This window comes from Microtus oregoni, unplaced genomic scaffold (assembly GCF_018167655.1).
Source record: "Microtus oregoni isolate MIOR12 unplaced genomic scaffold, Mior012 000030F_ref0000283, whole genome shotgun sequence".
Lineage (NCBI taxonomy): Eukaryota > Metazoa > Chordata > Mammalia > Rodentia > Cricetidae > Microtus > Microtus oregoni.
The window spans coordinates 124359-140698 of record NW_024543089.1 but is presented as its reverse complement, the minus strand read 5'-3'; the positions used below and the strand labels follow the sequence as shown (position 1 = coordinate 140698).

The following is a 16340-nucleotide window of genomic DNA, read 5'->3' as shown; positions in this document are numbered from 1 at the left end:
GGCTTGGAAAGCTGAGGAAGGGCAGGGGCTTTACAAATTTAACCTCACGAGGAGAAAACTGCTAACACACCGAGCGCCTCGGCGCACCCCAGCCTTCAAAGCGCCACTGCGGCGCGTTCCCCGAAGTCGCCCACACGCGGCATTTCTAGGCGGGGGTGCTTCTGACCTCCAAGGCGCGCCAGGCAGGCCTCGCGTTCTGGGTTTCCGCGGCGACAACGCGCCGTCCCTGTGGGGAGGCAACAATAGTGTCTTTCGCGCGCCTCCTCCCCTGGAACTTTCTCGGCCGCCGCGCTCTAGAAGCCAGCTCTTCCCTCGGCCCCGCCCCCAGCGTGCCCCGCGGCCCCGGAGCGCCACTTTGGGTGGGCGGAGCCCGCGGGTAACGATTGGTTCCGTGCCAGGGTGGGCGTGACCAGACTCGGGCGTATAAAAGATCGGCGACGGCGGAACCTCGGTTTGCGCCGGCCTTTCCTGCCGCGTCTTTCTCTGTCGTCCGGCTTTCTTGCCCTCTTCGGGTCCCGAGGTCGCCGCGCTTCTCCTAGCGAAGCATGGCGATGAAGGCCGTGTGCGTGCTGAAGGGCGACGGCCCTGTGAAGGGCACCATCCACTTCGAGCAGAAGGCAAGGCCCGGGGGCGCGGGGCCGGGGGAACGGGGCCCGGGCGCGGGGCGCAGGCCGCGCACCTGGGACGCAGGGAGCCGTCCACGCCTCCGCCGCGGCCTGCGCCCCGCTAGGTGCTGAGTCACCGCGGCCTCGGGCAGGGGCTGGGCCCGGGGGAGGAGGGAGGGAGGAGGCCGGGGTGTCGCGGGGCCTCCCGGGCGGGTCCCTTTCCGCGCCCCGGAGCGCTCGGGCCCGCCCGACAGAGACCTCTTGGCGTCCGTTATTTCTTTGGGGCTGCTGCTTTTCCGGTGTCCCTGTCCACGGGCTCAGGGCTCTGCGGCCACCGGCTGAGTGGGTTTTTCAGATACTCGATCGTGGTGGTGAGGACTCGGAGTAACGCAGCAGGAGGCGTTTCTGGCAGTTAAAAACAACGTCCCGGGCTGTTGCGTGCTAGGTCAGGGTCGGGCCGAAGGGTGGAAGAAAGATGGCCTTGGACTGTCGTTCCGTGCTTTTCTGCTCTCAAAGCTCCAGAAAGACGCCCGACTGGGTGTTTTTAGGGCAGCGAGTGTCTGAGGACATTTTTGAAGAAAAGTATGGAGAGATATTTTCGAAAACTACTGTAATACTGCAGAAACACATGCGTCACAGGGCCGGTGTTTGTGGTGAGATTGTGTCCAGAGCCTCAGGGAGGTTGCCATCTGCAGGAGGAGTTTGTTAAACTTAGCTTAATCCCGAGAGAATATTTGATAAATGGAGTGTGGTTGTGCGCTCTAGAATGTTTTACATAAACGTGAGGAGCCGGACTCTATAGTGAATGCAAGTGTCTCCCTTATGCGAGGGGGAACTGATAACGTGAAATTTAGTTCTTCACCTGGCTCGGTGTCAGCACTTCCTTTGACATTTTTTTAATGCATTCTGTTCTTTTTCTGTGTAAGTTTTTTTTGTTTGTTTGTTTTTGCCTTTTTTTCTCCTCCACATGTAGTCCTCCGCTGTGAGAAAGCAAAGTACCAGCTAGGGGTCCACCTGAGTCCAGGTTCCTGTCTTCTTCCTCCTTCCCAGAGGAGCTGCATAGTCCTGGTGCCCTTTGTACCCGAAAAGGACCCTTGGATAGTTACACATTCCAGTTTGGCACTTGTAATAACTTGGCTATCAACGCTGTTTGATTTAACCTGTTGCCAGCTTTACCAAAATCAAAATTGCCGTCCCTTATTTTGTTGAAAAAGTTGGCGATTTACAAATAAGATAAAAAGAAAGATATCAGCATGTGTGTTTTAGGAATGCAGTTGCTTCTTGCATTTTCTCCTTGTTACAGTCTCTCTGGAGTTATACTAGTTTGAATTTTGAACATAATATTACAGCTCAGTTAACCATCACAAGCCCTGCCTGGATGAGGAGGATGGGGGGGTGATACTTCCTTGGTTTCTCTACTCTAGTGTTATTGCTGTCTTTTCTTTTTGTTAAGTGGGATGTTCTCTAGGTTTGAATGCCTAATAAGATTTTTTTTAAAAAGTAGCTCTGGTTAGACCCAGATGGACACGATAAACACCCGAGTGCTGAGTGAAAAACAAGGGTCCTGGTGTAGCCAGTGTGCGTTTCTGTGAGAGTCAAGTTAGAGTCTCACAAGTCAGTGCAGTGCCCAGCTACTCCCTAGGCCTGACATTTAGTAGCGCCCTTAGTTTTGTTCTTCTGCTAGGTGCTTTTTAAATGTGCAGTCCAGGAGACTGCCGACCTGGTGTCACAGCAAGCGCTGAGATTGCTAGGGAGAGGGGCCTGGAGCTAAGCTGCTGGAGTGGATGCACCCAGGCATAGTGTTGTCTAGTTTGGTTTGGGGGTACTCTTGTGCCTTTACTGTGAAGGGCAAAGGTGTAACCAGCAATTCCCTTTGTTCGGAGGCATTTACACTAAAACTTGATGCCCTAATTTCTTTCTTGCTTTCTTTTTAAATAAAGGCAAGTGGTGAACCAGTTTTGGTGTCAGGACAAATTACAGGATTGACTGAAGGCCAACATGGGTTCCACGTCCATCAGTTTGGAGATAATACACAAGGTTGGTGTTATGCTGGCTAGTGACCATCTGTACCTGGCTGACCAGGAAAACAAATGGGACTGAGTCAAAACTCAATTGCTAACGATTAAAAAAGAGTAAACTTCCCTTTCTTTCTCTTTCTCTCTCTCTCTTTCTTTCTTCGAGATTTAAGTTAAAATAACCACTTAGGTCAACCTTGAGGAAGTAATGTTTGATTCCTTAAGTGTGAGAAGGTGAAGGAGTTGATGTTTTTTGATTGTGATAATGGCTTGAGTTTAAAGCACAGATACAAACAAAAAATCAAGCTCCCACTTATTTTGGATAATTCTTTTAGGTGCTTGGAGCTGGGGGTTGAGTGGGTTTTTGACAGTGTTTGGCGTGAGAGGCGTGGTGGGACAGAAGCGATGAGAGCTGAGATGTGACATTGATGCTTAGAATGAGGTGTATTTTCTCAAGTCAGTAAAAAGAGATGGGTTAAATTGAATTTAGTGATTTTTTTTTGCCATATTGGAAGAATAATTTGAATTTTGTTCACATACTTGTAAGAAGAACCTCACTCATGTTGCTAGAGCCTTTTCCTTCTCTCCCTTCACCTCTCCCTCCCTGCTTCCTTCCCTTCTTCACATAGCCCAAGGTGGCCTGGAACTTGTACCATCCTCCTTTAGTCTTGTGTGTGCTGGATTATGGCATGCATCAGAAGAACCTGTGTGTAATTTGTTCCACAGTTACTTAAGGTCGTGTTTTATCCATTTTGATACGTATTAAAATTTCCCCAAGTTGCCTCGCCTCAGCTCTGATAGCTCTGATTTGCTAAACTCCTTTCTGAATGCTGCCCTGTACTTGTTCTCTGGGCCTGGGTAGAAGTTATAAACAATGGAAAGCCTGCATGAAAGGACTTGCTGCATTGTCATCAGTGTTCCTTGTGAATGGCATCCCTTGGGCCGAGTGTACCTGTAATACTGGTTACACCCCTTGAGCTGTGTATGGCAGCAGCCTTGGCCCTTGGGCATAGGGTTTTATTTAGGAATCTGCCTGCCCCAACCAAGTAAAGGCCAGATAGGTGAGCTGCTTGGTGGCACATGGTCTTTAAAGACAAGTGCTTTTATCATAAAGGTATGCCACCTTCTTAAAAAGCCAAGATCTTAGATGTGGGACTTTAACTTCAGAAGAGCCATTGAAGATTGCATCTGCTCCACTTAAAAGGTGTAGGAGCCAGCATGGTTTGACACTCTTGTTCCTAGCACTTGGAAGGCTGAGGCAGGAGGACCATAGGCTGCAGATATCCTGGGCTGTAATAGTGAGGCCCTGTCTCAAAACTCAAAACCAAAAGGGGATGGGGAGGAAAATGTGGCAACTAGAGGAAGAAGGTAGCTTGAGAATGTGTGTAAGGCTATACAGCCCTGCTGTTTATACCAGTGTTGCTTCCTGCTTCTGTCACCCAATGTTTTCTGTGTTGGGAGTGGTGAAAATGCCTATATTGTTACATACAGGCGTTTGCTTCATAATCTAACTGCTGGTTTCTGGTGGATAGGCTGTACCAGTGCAGGACCTCATTTTAATCCTCACTCCAAGAAACATGGCGGACCAGCGGATCAAGAGAGGTGAGCAGCATGCTCCATGTGCACGATGGTGGAGAGCCCACCTGTGAGACAGCTGAGTGGTCTCCCTACCTCTGCTTTTGTATTTATTTGCACTCATCCAACTTCCCCAAGTGCTGGAAGGGGTGGGTAAAAGTCTTGACAAATGGGGACTCTGAATATGATTTAGTTTTGCAGCATTTATTGAAGATGAACTGGTACAGAAAACAGTACTGCCAGCCCCACTAGTAAAGTCATTGTGAAACAGGACACTAATGCAGAAGCTAGTTGAGACTCCATTTATATGTGAAACCTCTCAGGAAAGCCCTAATTTAAAGGACTGGCTTGTTTTTATACTGGAGGCCTGGGAGGGAGCAAAGCTTTGCTAAAGTATTCTAACTCAGGAGGTGAGTTCATCTTTTGCTGCAATCCCTGAAATGAAAAGTATGACCCAAATCATGACTTCCCAGAGCATACTTTTAAACTTGATCTCTGTGTTTAGGATGTCCTAGCTATATGCTTTAAAATTTGTTTCCAGACTGCTGTCAATCTGGAAAAGTGGTCATGTTGGTTATGTATTGTGTACTTCTTAGTCCACTGACGTTTGACTTGGTCAGAGGTTAATTTAGCTCCTGAACTCTGCTGATGTGAAAGAAGTGGGCGCAGTACTTATTCACCTGATGCTCTTTTCATGTTAGACATGTGGGAGACCTGGGCAATGTGACTGCTGGAAAGGATGGTGTGGCCAATGTGTCCATTGAAGATCGTGTGATCTCACTCTCAGGAGACCATTCCGTCATTGGTCGAACAATGGTGGTAAGTTTTCGTATTAAGAACATGTGTAGGATTTCTTCTAACATGGATATGGTCAGACTCGTTTCTAAAGAATCACATAAATTGTTAAGAGTTCAGAATAGGAAAAAGTTTTTATTGGATATGATAGTGAAAAGTTAATTTGCCTAGGTCCATTAACAAGACTCGTTTCTAAAGAATCACATAAATTGTTAAGAGTTCAGAATAGGAAAAAGTTTTTATTGGATATGATAGTGAAAAGTTAATTTGCCTAGGTCCATTAACACTGTTCTGCTGAGATGTAGTAAGTAGAAAGCAGGTTACATTTGATCAGACTGGGTCTAAGTTGAAGAAACAGCCAGATTTTCTTGCCATGATTGCCCCCTTACAGTTAAACATTTCGTTGAGTGTAAAATCTGCAATGGATGTCAATATTCAAGTCTGTAGGTTATCATCGCTTGGTTACCATATGGGAGCCGTCTTCCCAAGTTACCCTCGGGAGCTGAATCTGGTTCATGCAGAACAAGCAGTAAAGGCTCTTGCCCACCTCAGGCAGCTACCTTTTCAGTAGGCACTTCCTTTCAGTTGACCCTTTATCCTTAGAATTTTCTTCAGCCCTATTGGTGAAGCAGAACAGTCATTTATAAATGTTCTAAAAATAAGATTTAGTTTTGTTGCTAAATAAAGATATTTAGAATTGCTTCTTATTTGTAGGCCTGTAGTTCATTGATATGAGATTCTGATAGCAAGGAATTTTGGGGTTATGTATGTGTGAGGATAATACCACATGGCCTGGTACAGGCACTTGAGTCTTCAGTGTTTCATTTAGAAACAGTAACATACACTAGCAAGGAAAAACTTAGTTGTTTGCTCTTAACTACTAGTATAAATATTAGCTTAATTTACTAATAGATTTGAAAATTTTGTAATGTCCGTGACCATTTTAAGTCTTTGTGGTATTGCCAGAAAGTGCTAATTAATTACTTGATTGCCCAAACTAAATGTTCCTAATTATTCTTTTCAAAGGTCCACGAGAAAGAAGATGACTTGGGCAAAGGTGGAAATGATGAAAGTACAAAGACTGGAAATGCCGGAAGCCGTTTGGCCTGTGGTGTGATTGGGATTGCCCAGTAAACATTCCCTTTGTGGCTGAGTCTCAAACTCATCTACTGTCCTGCTAAACTGTAGAAAAAACCTAGAACATTAAACTGTAAAATTAAAGGTGTAACTGTGTGACTCCTCTTTGATTGCTTAACTTGTAATGAGAACTGATTGATGATGCTCGGGAGATGTGTATAGTTCTATAACTCACTGAACTAAAGCCGGTTTCCTGTGCCTCTGTTTTCCGGACTTAGTTACACATAGGTATGAAACTCAAGTTAATTCTCATTTAAACCTGTGAGTAAACAACAAAGTGACACTTATTTTGAGCCTATTAATGTACACAAATATAAATTTGCAGCTAGTGCTTTACATATATTAAGCATCAAGAAGAGTAAGTGATGCTAACTTTCATAGTACTCCGTTTTGAAAGTGTTTTGTATGATACTGTCAAAATGTATGGCTGGCCTTGACTGTGGTAGCCCAAACCAAACTTGGTCTTAGAAAATATGTTGCCCTTCATTAGTAGCTTCAGAGAAATTACCTAAAGCTCTTCATTTAGATTCAAAATAGCTATTTTAAAATAAAAATTTAGTGATTATAATTTAAGAAAAAGCCCCTGAATAACTTGCATTGAACTTGTAAAAGGCAATTACCTACTCTACTTTTCAGGCGAAGCTGGTGTCATCTTTGGTGCTCTGGAAAAATCACAGCAGCACTGGGGGAGGCAGAGGAAACCAAATTGGAGGTCCTGCCTTAATCCTGACTTAACTACAGGAAAAACTAACCTAACTGGCTTGTGGCTATCTGAAATAGTTCATTCAACTGAAATACTTTTGACAAATCAGGTGTAAGCCATAGTCCTACTCATTCACAATCACATACTTGGTACAAGTTTTGGTGTTTCCAAGTTTGAAAACTGGAATGTGTTCCTAAGTGGCTATGCTGAAGTTTGAGGAAACTGTCACATATTTCTTAAGTAGTGCTGAGTGGGGTGACTCAAATGCAGAGAGTAAGCATCTGGTGTAGTCACAAGAGCTCTTCTGCTTAGTGGGTCATTTCTCAGTACTTTTAGTTGGGAATGCAAGCCTGTTCTTGAAATTTGGGCACTGGAAAATTGGATATAATTTTTCAGAAGTATTCTAGAGCAAAAACTTAATAATCTAAGTAGGGTCAGCATAAAACTAAACCCAGGACAGCTGCATTATCATAAAGACCTTGCATTTAAAATTCAAGTGAGACCATACAAAAAGGAACTTCTCGGCACTCTACAGCTAAGCCCATTTAGGACCTTGCAGTTTTAAAATCACATTTACCTATTTTTAGGGTATGTGTATGAGGGGAAAACCAGTTCTTCCACCACTTGGGTCCCAGGGATGAAGCTGAGGCCATCAAAGATGGCAGAAAGTGTCTTTACTGGCTGAGTTATTGTACTTGTCCTTAATGTAGGTTTAGGAAAAAGTCGTTCAGACTGTAAATCAGTGCTTCTCAACCTGTGGGTCAGAACCCCCTTGGGGGGGGGGGATTCCACATCTGATATTTATGATTAAAAACAGTAACAAAACTACAGTTATGAGGTAGCAAAAAAAATGTTATGGTTGGGGTCACCAAAACATAAGGGGTCACAGCATTAGGAAGGTTGAGAACTGTAATACCTAACTAACATTAAGTCCCTGACTTCTATGTCAGCGCTTTCAATACTATTGGAGTCTCAGTTTGTAGTAGCAAAAAGTGCAGTGTACTCGGGTTGTTGAAGATGAAGGAAACAAAGCATACAAGAGATGTTACACTATACCTAATCTATAAAAACACTTTCTGGTTGCATACATTAACCTTGACCTTGTTTTACACCTTAGCAATTTGAACAGAATGATTATAAACAACACACTCAACTTTCTAAGTTAAGTGAAGCCCAGGCAATCAGGTAATTTGTAGTGTCATGTGTAATGTTGGGAATCCAATTATTTCTCTTAGCAAATCTTTACAAATTAATTATGGCAACATTACCACAAAGCCAACGGGAAAAAAGAACACAGGTTTCTTAGTTTAACGTTAAGCTCACTAATTTTTACCTTATAATCAAATTATGACCAAAATATTAAAATAGAATTCATGTAAGTGTTCTTTTCCCCAAAAAGTCTAGACTCCAATACATTATCAACAGCTCAAACTTAGATGGCTAACATCCTTTTCCACCTTAATGCAGTGTATGAAGAATAGCACACATTAAAGTTTGTTACGAAAATAGAGTTTATTAAAAACATCCCTATTGTTTGAGGAGCTTTCACCGTTACCTTGTCTTAAATTAAAAAAAAAAATAGAGAGCACTTCTAATTAGGATTTGTAAACTTTTAAAAGCCAAAACTTTTAAAAAGTTACAGCAAAAAAGGGTAATATATTTTCAGTATTTTTTGTTATTTTGTGGCTATTTTTAAATAGAAGGGAAGCAATCAAATTGCTTACAGTCCCCATCAACTACTGTGGGGTGATGTAGCAGGAGCAAATATTATACAGCATCTGTACACCTCAGCTCTACACCCAAGTGTCACTGTCACATTCTGTCATATCCAGTCTCTAGCGAGGAGCCTCTGCTGCTGAGCCAGAATCCTTCTCGGGTTCAACGGATGAGGTAGCCTCAGCAGGTGACTCTTCAGGTTTTACCACTGTGGCCATGGCCTCCCCCTTATCAAGTTCTGAAACAGTGTCTACGTTTCCCACTTGGCTAAGGGGAGGTTCACTGGCTTTGCTACCACCTGCCCTGTCTGTGAGCTCATGCTTCTCTTTTCGATTATCTTCCTTCTCTCTACGAGACTCTCTGTCTCTAGAATCCCTGTCTCGGTCCCGATGCCCACTAGAGCGCCTATTTCTCTCTTCCAAGTCTCTGTGTCTGTCCCGGTCAGGGCTCCTTCTTCCCCACTCTCTCCTTTCACGGTTACTATTATCTCTATCATCATTACGGTTGCCATAACGTTCCCGGTCATTTTCCACCCTATTTCCAAAAGATCTTCTTCCAAACCTTTCTTGGTCTCTACCTGAATTGAGCTGCTGCCTGTTATCATTTCTAAACTGCTGTGGCTGCTGCTGAGCTGGTGCTGGCTGCTGTGACGGTGGTGGCTGCTGTGGCTGTGACTGTTGTGGCTGCGGCTGCTGCTGCTGTTGTTGTTGCTGCGGCTGTTGCTGCCTTCCATCTCTATCTTCTGGTCCTCCCGGGCCTGGGCCTGGGCCCCCAAGCCCTGGCATTCCACCAGGCCTAACGAAAGGGCCATGTGGTGGAAAGGGCCCTTTCATTCCATGAGGAGGGGGCATAGCAAAGCCCCCTGGTCCTGGAGGCGGACCTCTGTGCATCATGTGCGGTGGCATGGGGCGAGGTGGCATCATAGGAAACCGCTGCAAGTGAGGTGGAGGCATCCCTGGGGGGCGCTGGAGTGGGATCATGCCAGGTCTGGCACCAAGAAGACCAGAAGATGGTGCCTGGAGCCCAATTACAGGACCAGGTGCAACTCCTTGAGTGCCTGAAAGATAACACAAACAAAAATGTAACGATTTTTAGCTGTCTCCTGTGTAAAGAAAAACACGATTTAGTCCTGAATTGGTTTCGCTCTGAATTCATGCTGAACTAACCTCACATTAGTGATAACCAAGGTCAGCAATGGTAGACTCACTGTTTGGGTACCCAATTCAGGCAGAGGACAAGAAATGCTGAACGAGGAAATTGTAGTATTGTAGTTCTTGTCAGTCTTCTCTCAGAAGTTGTGACATCTAACAGTCCTGAGTCTCAACGAGATAAAAGTCTATATTCACTGCCAGCATGTCAAGACAGTGGGATGTGTTCTCTCAAAGTGTACAACCTGATCCCATGTCTTAATGTGTCCACTCTGTTAGACTACGCTGTGTAGTTACCATGCAGTATCCACCATCATTCTAGGACCTATGATAAAGATCCATATGCACATAAAGCTTATTTTTCAGTTTTTTTCTAAGCCCTGCTGAAAGTGTCATCCACTAGGTCAACACGAGGGCTGGAATTGATCCTTGGCCATATACCCTCTACTCTTCTCCCAAAGGCAGCAAGACTGACGATGCTGATGCTGGTTAGTCACTAGCTCGCTGCCTGTTTCTGGTCTGTAGGGAAGCCTGCTCATCCTGGCCCTGTAATTATGTAAGTTCAACCCAGCATTTACAGGAGGAGGGAAAAACAAGAAACAAGGATTTCTTTTGGTCCTGATAAACAGGTATCACATCTATTTCTTTTCAAATACAAAGAGCAAAAGCCACTATGATCAAAAAGCCATTAGAAAAGGCTCCAGATAGTAAGAGGTAGCAGTCACTCATCTGCCCATGTACCAAAGTCTGTGAGGAAGACTGGGATTATGACCATCAGCTGACAGTGGTCATAAGTGCCTTTATGACAGAAATACACTGTTAATTTCAGGTGTGTAACTTGAGTCAGTATTGTAGAAAACTAGCAAGCCCTGCAAGGGCCTCTGTTTTCTATATGCACCAGTACTACCAAGGAACCAAAACTCCTACTTCAGCTGTGACCCATGTACGAGCCCACGCAATGTATGAACACCAGCTTACACTATTTTAACTCAGCCACATATTTACATAACAACAAAGTCCTCTAGTACACAAACATGGTCTACTCAGGAGTTGCCTTTTGTTTATTTTTTGTTTTTTCAAGACAGGGTTTTTTACTATGTGACCCTGGCTGTCCTGGAACTTGCTGCTCTGTAGACCAGGTTGACCTCAAACTCAAGAGATCTGCCTATCTCTGCCTCCCCAGTGCTGGAATTAAAGATGGTGGATCACCACGCTTGGAGTTACTTTTGACATGTACCTGTCACTTAAAGTATGACAGAGCTCAGTGCCTGCTGAGGTAACTGCAGATACTATCACTAGACACATTTTGTTTAGTGACTAAACAAACAGGACTAAGCACAACATTTCCACTTTGTTGTTGTTTTTTGTTTTTCAAGACAGGGTCTCCCAGTAGCTTTGGAGCCAGTCCTGGAACTTGCTGCTCTGTATACCATGCTGGCCTCAGAGATCTGCCTGCCTGCTTCCGCTTCCTGAGTACTGGGATTAAAGGCGTGTGCCACCACCACCAAGCGAGCAGAGTATTTTAAATCCATGTTCTTCCAATATCAATTATAATTTAAAGTAAAAGTTTAGTAGCTAAAAAGAATTTTAGGCCAATGACACTCCCAATGTAAGGTTGTAAGTTGAGAAGCCCTGTAAAATGGGTAAATTTGGCAAGGACTTTCAGAATGCCACCAGAAAATCCTAGACAATAAAAATAATACAGACTATCGACTAGACTAAGACTAAAATACTGAAGTGGCAAATGCAGCCAGTGCTTGCAGTACAGTTATTAGAAAAAGTTTGTTCTCAAGGACTAAGAGAACCAATGCATGCTGTTAGGTTGCTGTGGCATCTTCCCGTGCTCATCTATAGGCGCTTGGGGACAATCTCAAAATGCTCTAAGTACTCAGACAAGTCTGAGAAATCAAAGTTAGACCTCATGCCAGGCAACGGTGAGTCCTTAAACACCAAGCAGACAGTGGATGGAAGATGTAAGGCCAACTCCCTATCACAGAGGATAAAATGAGAGTCTTTATTAAATGTAAGTGACTATCCCTAGGACCACTTGTAAGTCTTTAATAGGGTGGATTTCAAGATTCAGGAATAAACTGGGCCAATCTGCAGTAATCATGTATTTAAACCTCCCATAAAGTACACTTAAAAAGGACACAAAACACCTGCCCAAATCTCCTTTCTACACATGGATCTTCCTATTTGGTATTTGTTCTAAATAGTAAACAACTAAATCCTTTTCATTCTATCAGCTGGGAAGATGTGTCAGAAAGGCTGTCCTCACGGGGTACAGGGAAGAAGTAACATTTATAGATCACATACACCACTGGCCCTCAGATACTGGGTAAACTCAGCTCCCTACCCCTTTAACTGCAGCTCCTTTTGCTGTTTTTGCAAAACTATACTGCTTCTGTAATAAAGGATATAATTAAAATGTATACGGTGAATCTTTTAGTAGGCACACAGGTAACGTTAACTTTTGCTAGGGAATCTAGGCTGGCATTACACACCAGTGCAATACAGATTCGTAAAGTAAAAAAGATATGCTGGCCATAATTATGTTTAATTAGGTTTATCTAGAATAGGTAGTTATAAAGTAAAAAACAAATAAACCAAAACTTTACTATTAACTCATTTGAGGATTAAAAAGTAATCTTCCTTTCAATCTGTAGTAATGTGCTACAGATGGCACAGAGAGGGTTGGGCTAACCAACAATGCAGACCTGAATAGAAATCACAGAAGAGGCCTGATTTTGAGTCTGAAGGAGAGGCAGAAAAAAATACAAAACCAGCATGGGTAGGAGAGAGTGTAATAGAGGGGAGGGGGTTGGGAGCTTTCACAACAGCTCAGTACTCCCGTGAGGCAGACGACCTCTGATGCAAAGGAAGGAGACCCTACCCATAGACAAGGCTTATGAAGCTGCTTGGGTCAGCCAAGGCAATGTAGGGGCCTTGAATGCCATAATAAAGAATCTGGTCTTTGCCTATTTAATGGAGGAAACCAAAGAGGGATCATGAGCAGAGGATGATCCCGTTGGTTTTGAAAACTTTCTGGTAAGTGGTATACAAAAAGCAAAGAGGGCCAGACTATTAGGTTCTTACCCCCCAAGAAGGACAAAAGACAGGAACTAGGGTAGGAGACAGACTGATGGCAGTTAGTGGGCAGGACTGAGTTCTGGAATTAAGAAACACAGATCTCTGCATGAATAAAGGTGTCAATGCAAGATGAAGAATGCAGAAAACAATTTTAGGAGATCAATAAGAAATGTCCTATTTTAACAGACTACCTTGCTGGATGTGTAGGCAGCAAGTCATGTATACACATAGGCATTGTCTGGAGGCTGCTCATTCGTTTTTTGGCCGCCCAGACCCTAATAGGTAGATTAGTATGAGCTTACTCATACTAATACATAGGGCTCAGCAGGCAGAGCAGAGTCACAGCATTAATATTGGCCAATATTAAACAAAAAGCTCAGACCTGGGGAGCTAACACATCACACTCACAAATTCTTAGTAAACAAAGCTTGGGAGCAGGTTGGAAATAAAACATTGAAATGCCTGCCTCAGACTGTGGAGGCATAAGGATGCTGGGCTCCAGACTAGCCAGGGTTCTATGGCAATGTGGGGTAAAGTGGTGTTGGTGGGACAACAAACACAATTACACCTAAGTCTGTTTAACTTAAAACACACCAGCAAACTAACCAATTTCCTAATGATCCCCAAAATGGCTGTTTCACGATTAAATTACAGAGACAGCACACCATGGTGACTAAGGGACAGGTGTTAGGAGGTTGTCCTCAACACCTGATGTGAAAAGGATACATAGAAACACACACACACAAGGGCTTTCAGCGGAGTCCCACAGAGGGCATGAAACATAAATGGATCTTTAAAGAACAGACGGACCTCCCATGTGCAGAGGTGAGGACCAGAAGCACCAAGTGTACATGGCCTAGAATCTGTCCCTCAATCTCTACTTGGCTAACCTGGCCTTCTATTCCATTGCAGCCACTGCTTCACCTCTAGCAGGTAATGGAAGCTTCGTCACTAACAACTATCACTCAATCCAAATCCCAACCACCCTGCCCAGGATCCTCTCTTGAGACTTCCTCAATTATCTCCTTCCTATTAGTCCTTGATTCCCTCCCATCATAGATTCCTAGAAAATTCCCAACACTGGTATTTTTTAAAAATTTGTGACACTGGAGACTGATCACAGGACTTCACACAGCTATGCCTTCACCCCCAATACTAATTTAAATTTGGGCCTAAGCATGGAAGTCAAATCTTTCCCACCCCAAGCCCAAGCAAACTGACTCAAGAAATTAAACTCTTAAATACAGAACACATTTTTTCTCTCATCAGCAACTCTCCATTTTCCCAGTCAATTCACAGTCCCATATCTAGGGCATCTATTTCATAGGTTAATGCTTCTCCTTAGTCTACCAGGTATAGCTGGTTTGCTTTGTGGTTAACTTTTCCACATTCTAAATGTGCTCATATAAAAACCTCAAGCCAATGGCCTTTGTGCTTTCAGAATACTTTCATTATCCTTAGAAGAAAGCCTGCTCTATGAATCATCTCCCCCTCCCCCAGTCCACCCAGCTATTTTTTTATTCTGTGAATTTGTCTACTAACCAGCATTTTCAAAAGAAAAAGAAAAAAAAAAGAAAGAAATCATACAATGTCATACAATACGTAGTCCTTTGTGAGTGGCTCCTTCCACTTGGCATTTTTCCAAGGCTCATCCAAGTTCTGTAGCACGAACAAGTACTTAATACCAAATATTCTTCCATTGTATGAACATACCATTTTGTTTTATTGTACCTTTTTTTCTTGTTGCAAAACCACCTTCTGTTACTTTCCCACCTGACCCTGAAACCTCCAAAGCCTACTTGCCCCGTGTCAGTTTTATGCCTGTGCAACATCAAAGCCCCTTGCTCTGCTCCATGCTGGCCCCACTCTCACCTCTCTACTAAGCTACCCTACACTACCCTTCGGTTCTCTCTCAGACTAGCTTCTCCAGAATCACCCACTATTTAGGAATAAAAATGAAGAAACTCACTTTCTTTCTCTTCCATCTTTCAGCATTCACCTACCATTTGTCCCTATAAAACAACTCTCCTCAGGGTTTAAAAAAAAAGAATCACGTCTATATATATTTCCTCACCCCCATTCTCTGTCCCTACATCAGGATTACAAATCTTTCATTTCAGTGAACTTTTCTCAAGTCACTAAGAGCCTTCATTTTGTTAAGTCCTGCTGCCAAGACTCAGCACTTAGTTTTGAGACAGCTTGTTACATGCTCCAGGCTGGCTTCCAATTTAGGATTCTTCTGCTTCTCCTACTTGCTGGGTTTGGGGATTACAGCCATGAGCCACCATACCAAGACTTTTTTTTTTTTTAGCCAACAGTGATGGCACTTGGGAGCTTATCTTTTCACCCTTTGCCCTTGCATGGCCTCCAGATTACTTCTTCATGTTCTAGTCCACTGGCTACACCTTCTCTACCCTTTGCTGGATAAAACAGTACATGAGTGGCTAAATGCCAGGCTCCCAATGCAGGTTACCATGACTTTAATTCCGTCATCTGTTGCCATGAGACCCTGGGAGCTTTTTCCTCCCTTTGCTTCTCCAGCAACTCATTAATGCGCACCAACTCCTTGGAGATCCTGCCAAGTACGGTCTATGTCCTTTAGCGCCGGCATCCTAGTCTCAACTGTGAAATGCTTTAAGGATTCTAGGGCTATGTCCATATACCAACTGTTTCTGAAACTCACAGGCCTCTGTGACATTAAATATTATCCTTATCTAATGGTGTGAGTGTTCCCCTTTATAATTTAGCCAGTGTACTTGGCACTTGCACCTGGACAAAATTAAAAGAGCACGTAAATATGACCCTCACACTCCAAAATAGCCAGCACCCCTGAGATTTGTGCATCTCAAGAATCAAAGTCATAGCACCAACTGCTCATGTACATGTGACAAGTGTACGAATAGCACATACTTAAAAAGTGGGCAGTCCTGAATGGCCTACCTTTAAAATGCATTCAGATGACAAACTACTGTATCAGCTCCCAGACTGTTCCTCAAAAAAAGGCCTGTCTTAAAACCTAGCACTACTTCGCTCTGCATGCCCTGACTCCCACAACTCCCCTACACTCATCTGTCAGCCTGATATTGCTCTGTTCCAGCTCTACCAGTTCCTCGTGGCTCCTCCAGGTAAAGTTGCTTCTTAGTCCAGGTTCTCTCTTTTGTTGGTGTGCCCGAAATGCCAAATCTCAGTACTTACGTGGCTTATTTTCCTCTCTCCTCTACTTGGTTTTCTTTCTCAATGTTACTTCCTCCAAATGCCCACTCTGGCCATCTTACTGATAACAAATGGCACATTTCAATATCTTCAATGTCTTCACCCCTAACACACCACCTCTACTTTTCTTCTCTCTTCATTGGATGACTCCATGTGATAATATTAGTTTACTTTTTATCCAAAGGAATAAACACCAGAGAGACAGATCTCATTTTGTTCATTCTGCTCTCTTTAGCACCTGAAGGGATACTCGATACGGAGTAGGTTCTCAGTAGACGCAGACCCAGAAGTAACACTGACACTTGAACGGTGGTCGCAGAGGTGATGAGCAATCTCATCAAGA

At 43.7% G+C, this 16340-nt stretch overlaps 2 protein-coding genes across 6 annotated transcripts in view; one reads left to right on the top strand and one right to left on the bottom strand.

The window, feature by feature from the left end:
* Positions 1–431: 431 nt before the first annotated feature.
* Sod1 (superoxide dismutase 1) lies at positions 432–6215 on the top strand. Its single transcript, XM_041678488.1, has 5 exons — positions 432–617; positions 2546–2642; positions 4153–4222; positions 4897–5014; positions 6017–6215. Exons 1-5 carry the CDS (start codon positions 546–548, stop codon positions 6122–6124), a joined length of 465 nt encoding a protein of 154 aa, XP_041534422.1. The 5' UTR covers positions 432–545; the 3' UTR covers positions 6125–6215.
* Positions 5099–16340, bottom strand: part of Scaf4 (SR-related CTD associated factor 4) — a 61555-nt gene continuing 50313 nt past the window's right edge. For all 5 annotated transcript variants that reach the window (XM_041678482.1, XM_041678486.1, XM_041678485.1 and 2 more), the window contains exon 20: positions 5099–9603. In XM_041678482.1, coding sequence (XP_041534416.1) covers positions 8666–9603 — 938 coding nt within the window. In that variant the 3' untranslated portion in view covers positions 5099–8665. The remainder of the gene's footprint in view (positions 9604–16340) is intronic.

Excerpts from the sequence above, each read along its gene's own strand:
- Sod1 (XM_041678488.1), top strand. The coding sequence starts at position 546 with ATGGCGATGAAGGCCGTGTGCGTGCTGAAGGGCGACGGCCCTGTGAAG. Across the intron at positions 2,643-4,152 it reads GTTTGGAGATAATACACAAG|GCTGTACCAGTGCAGGACCT; the intron begins GTTGGTGTTATG and ends TCTGGTGGATAG. Across the intron at positions 5,015-6,016 it reads TCATTGGTCGAACAATGGTG|GTCCACGAGAAAGAAGATGA; the intron begins GTAAGTTTTCGT and ends TTCTTTTCAAAG.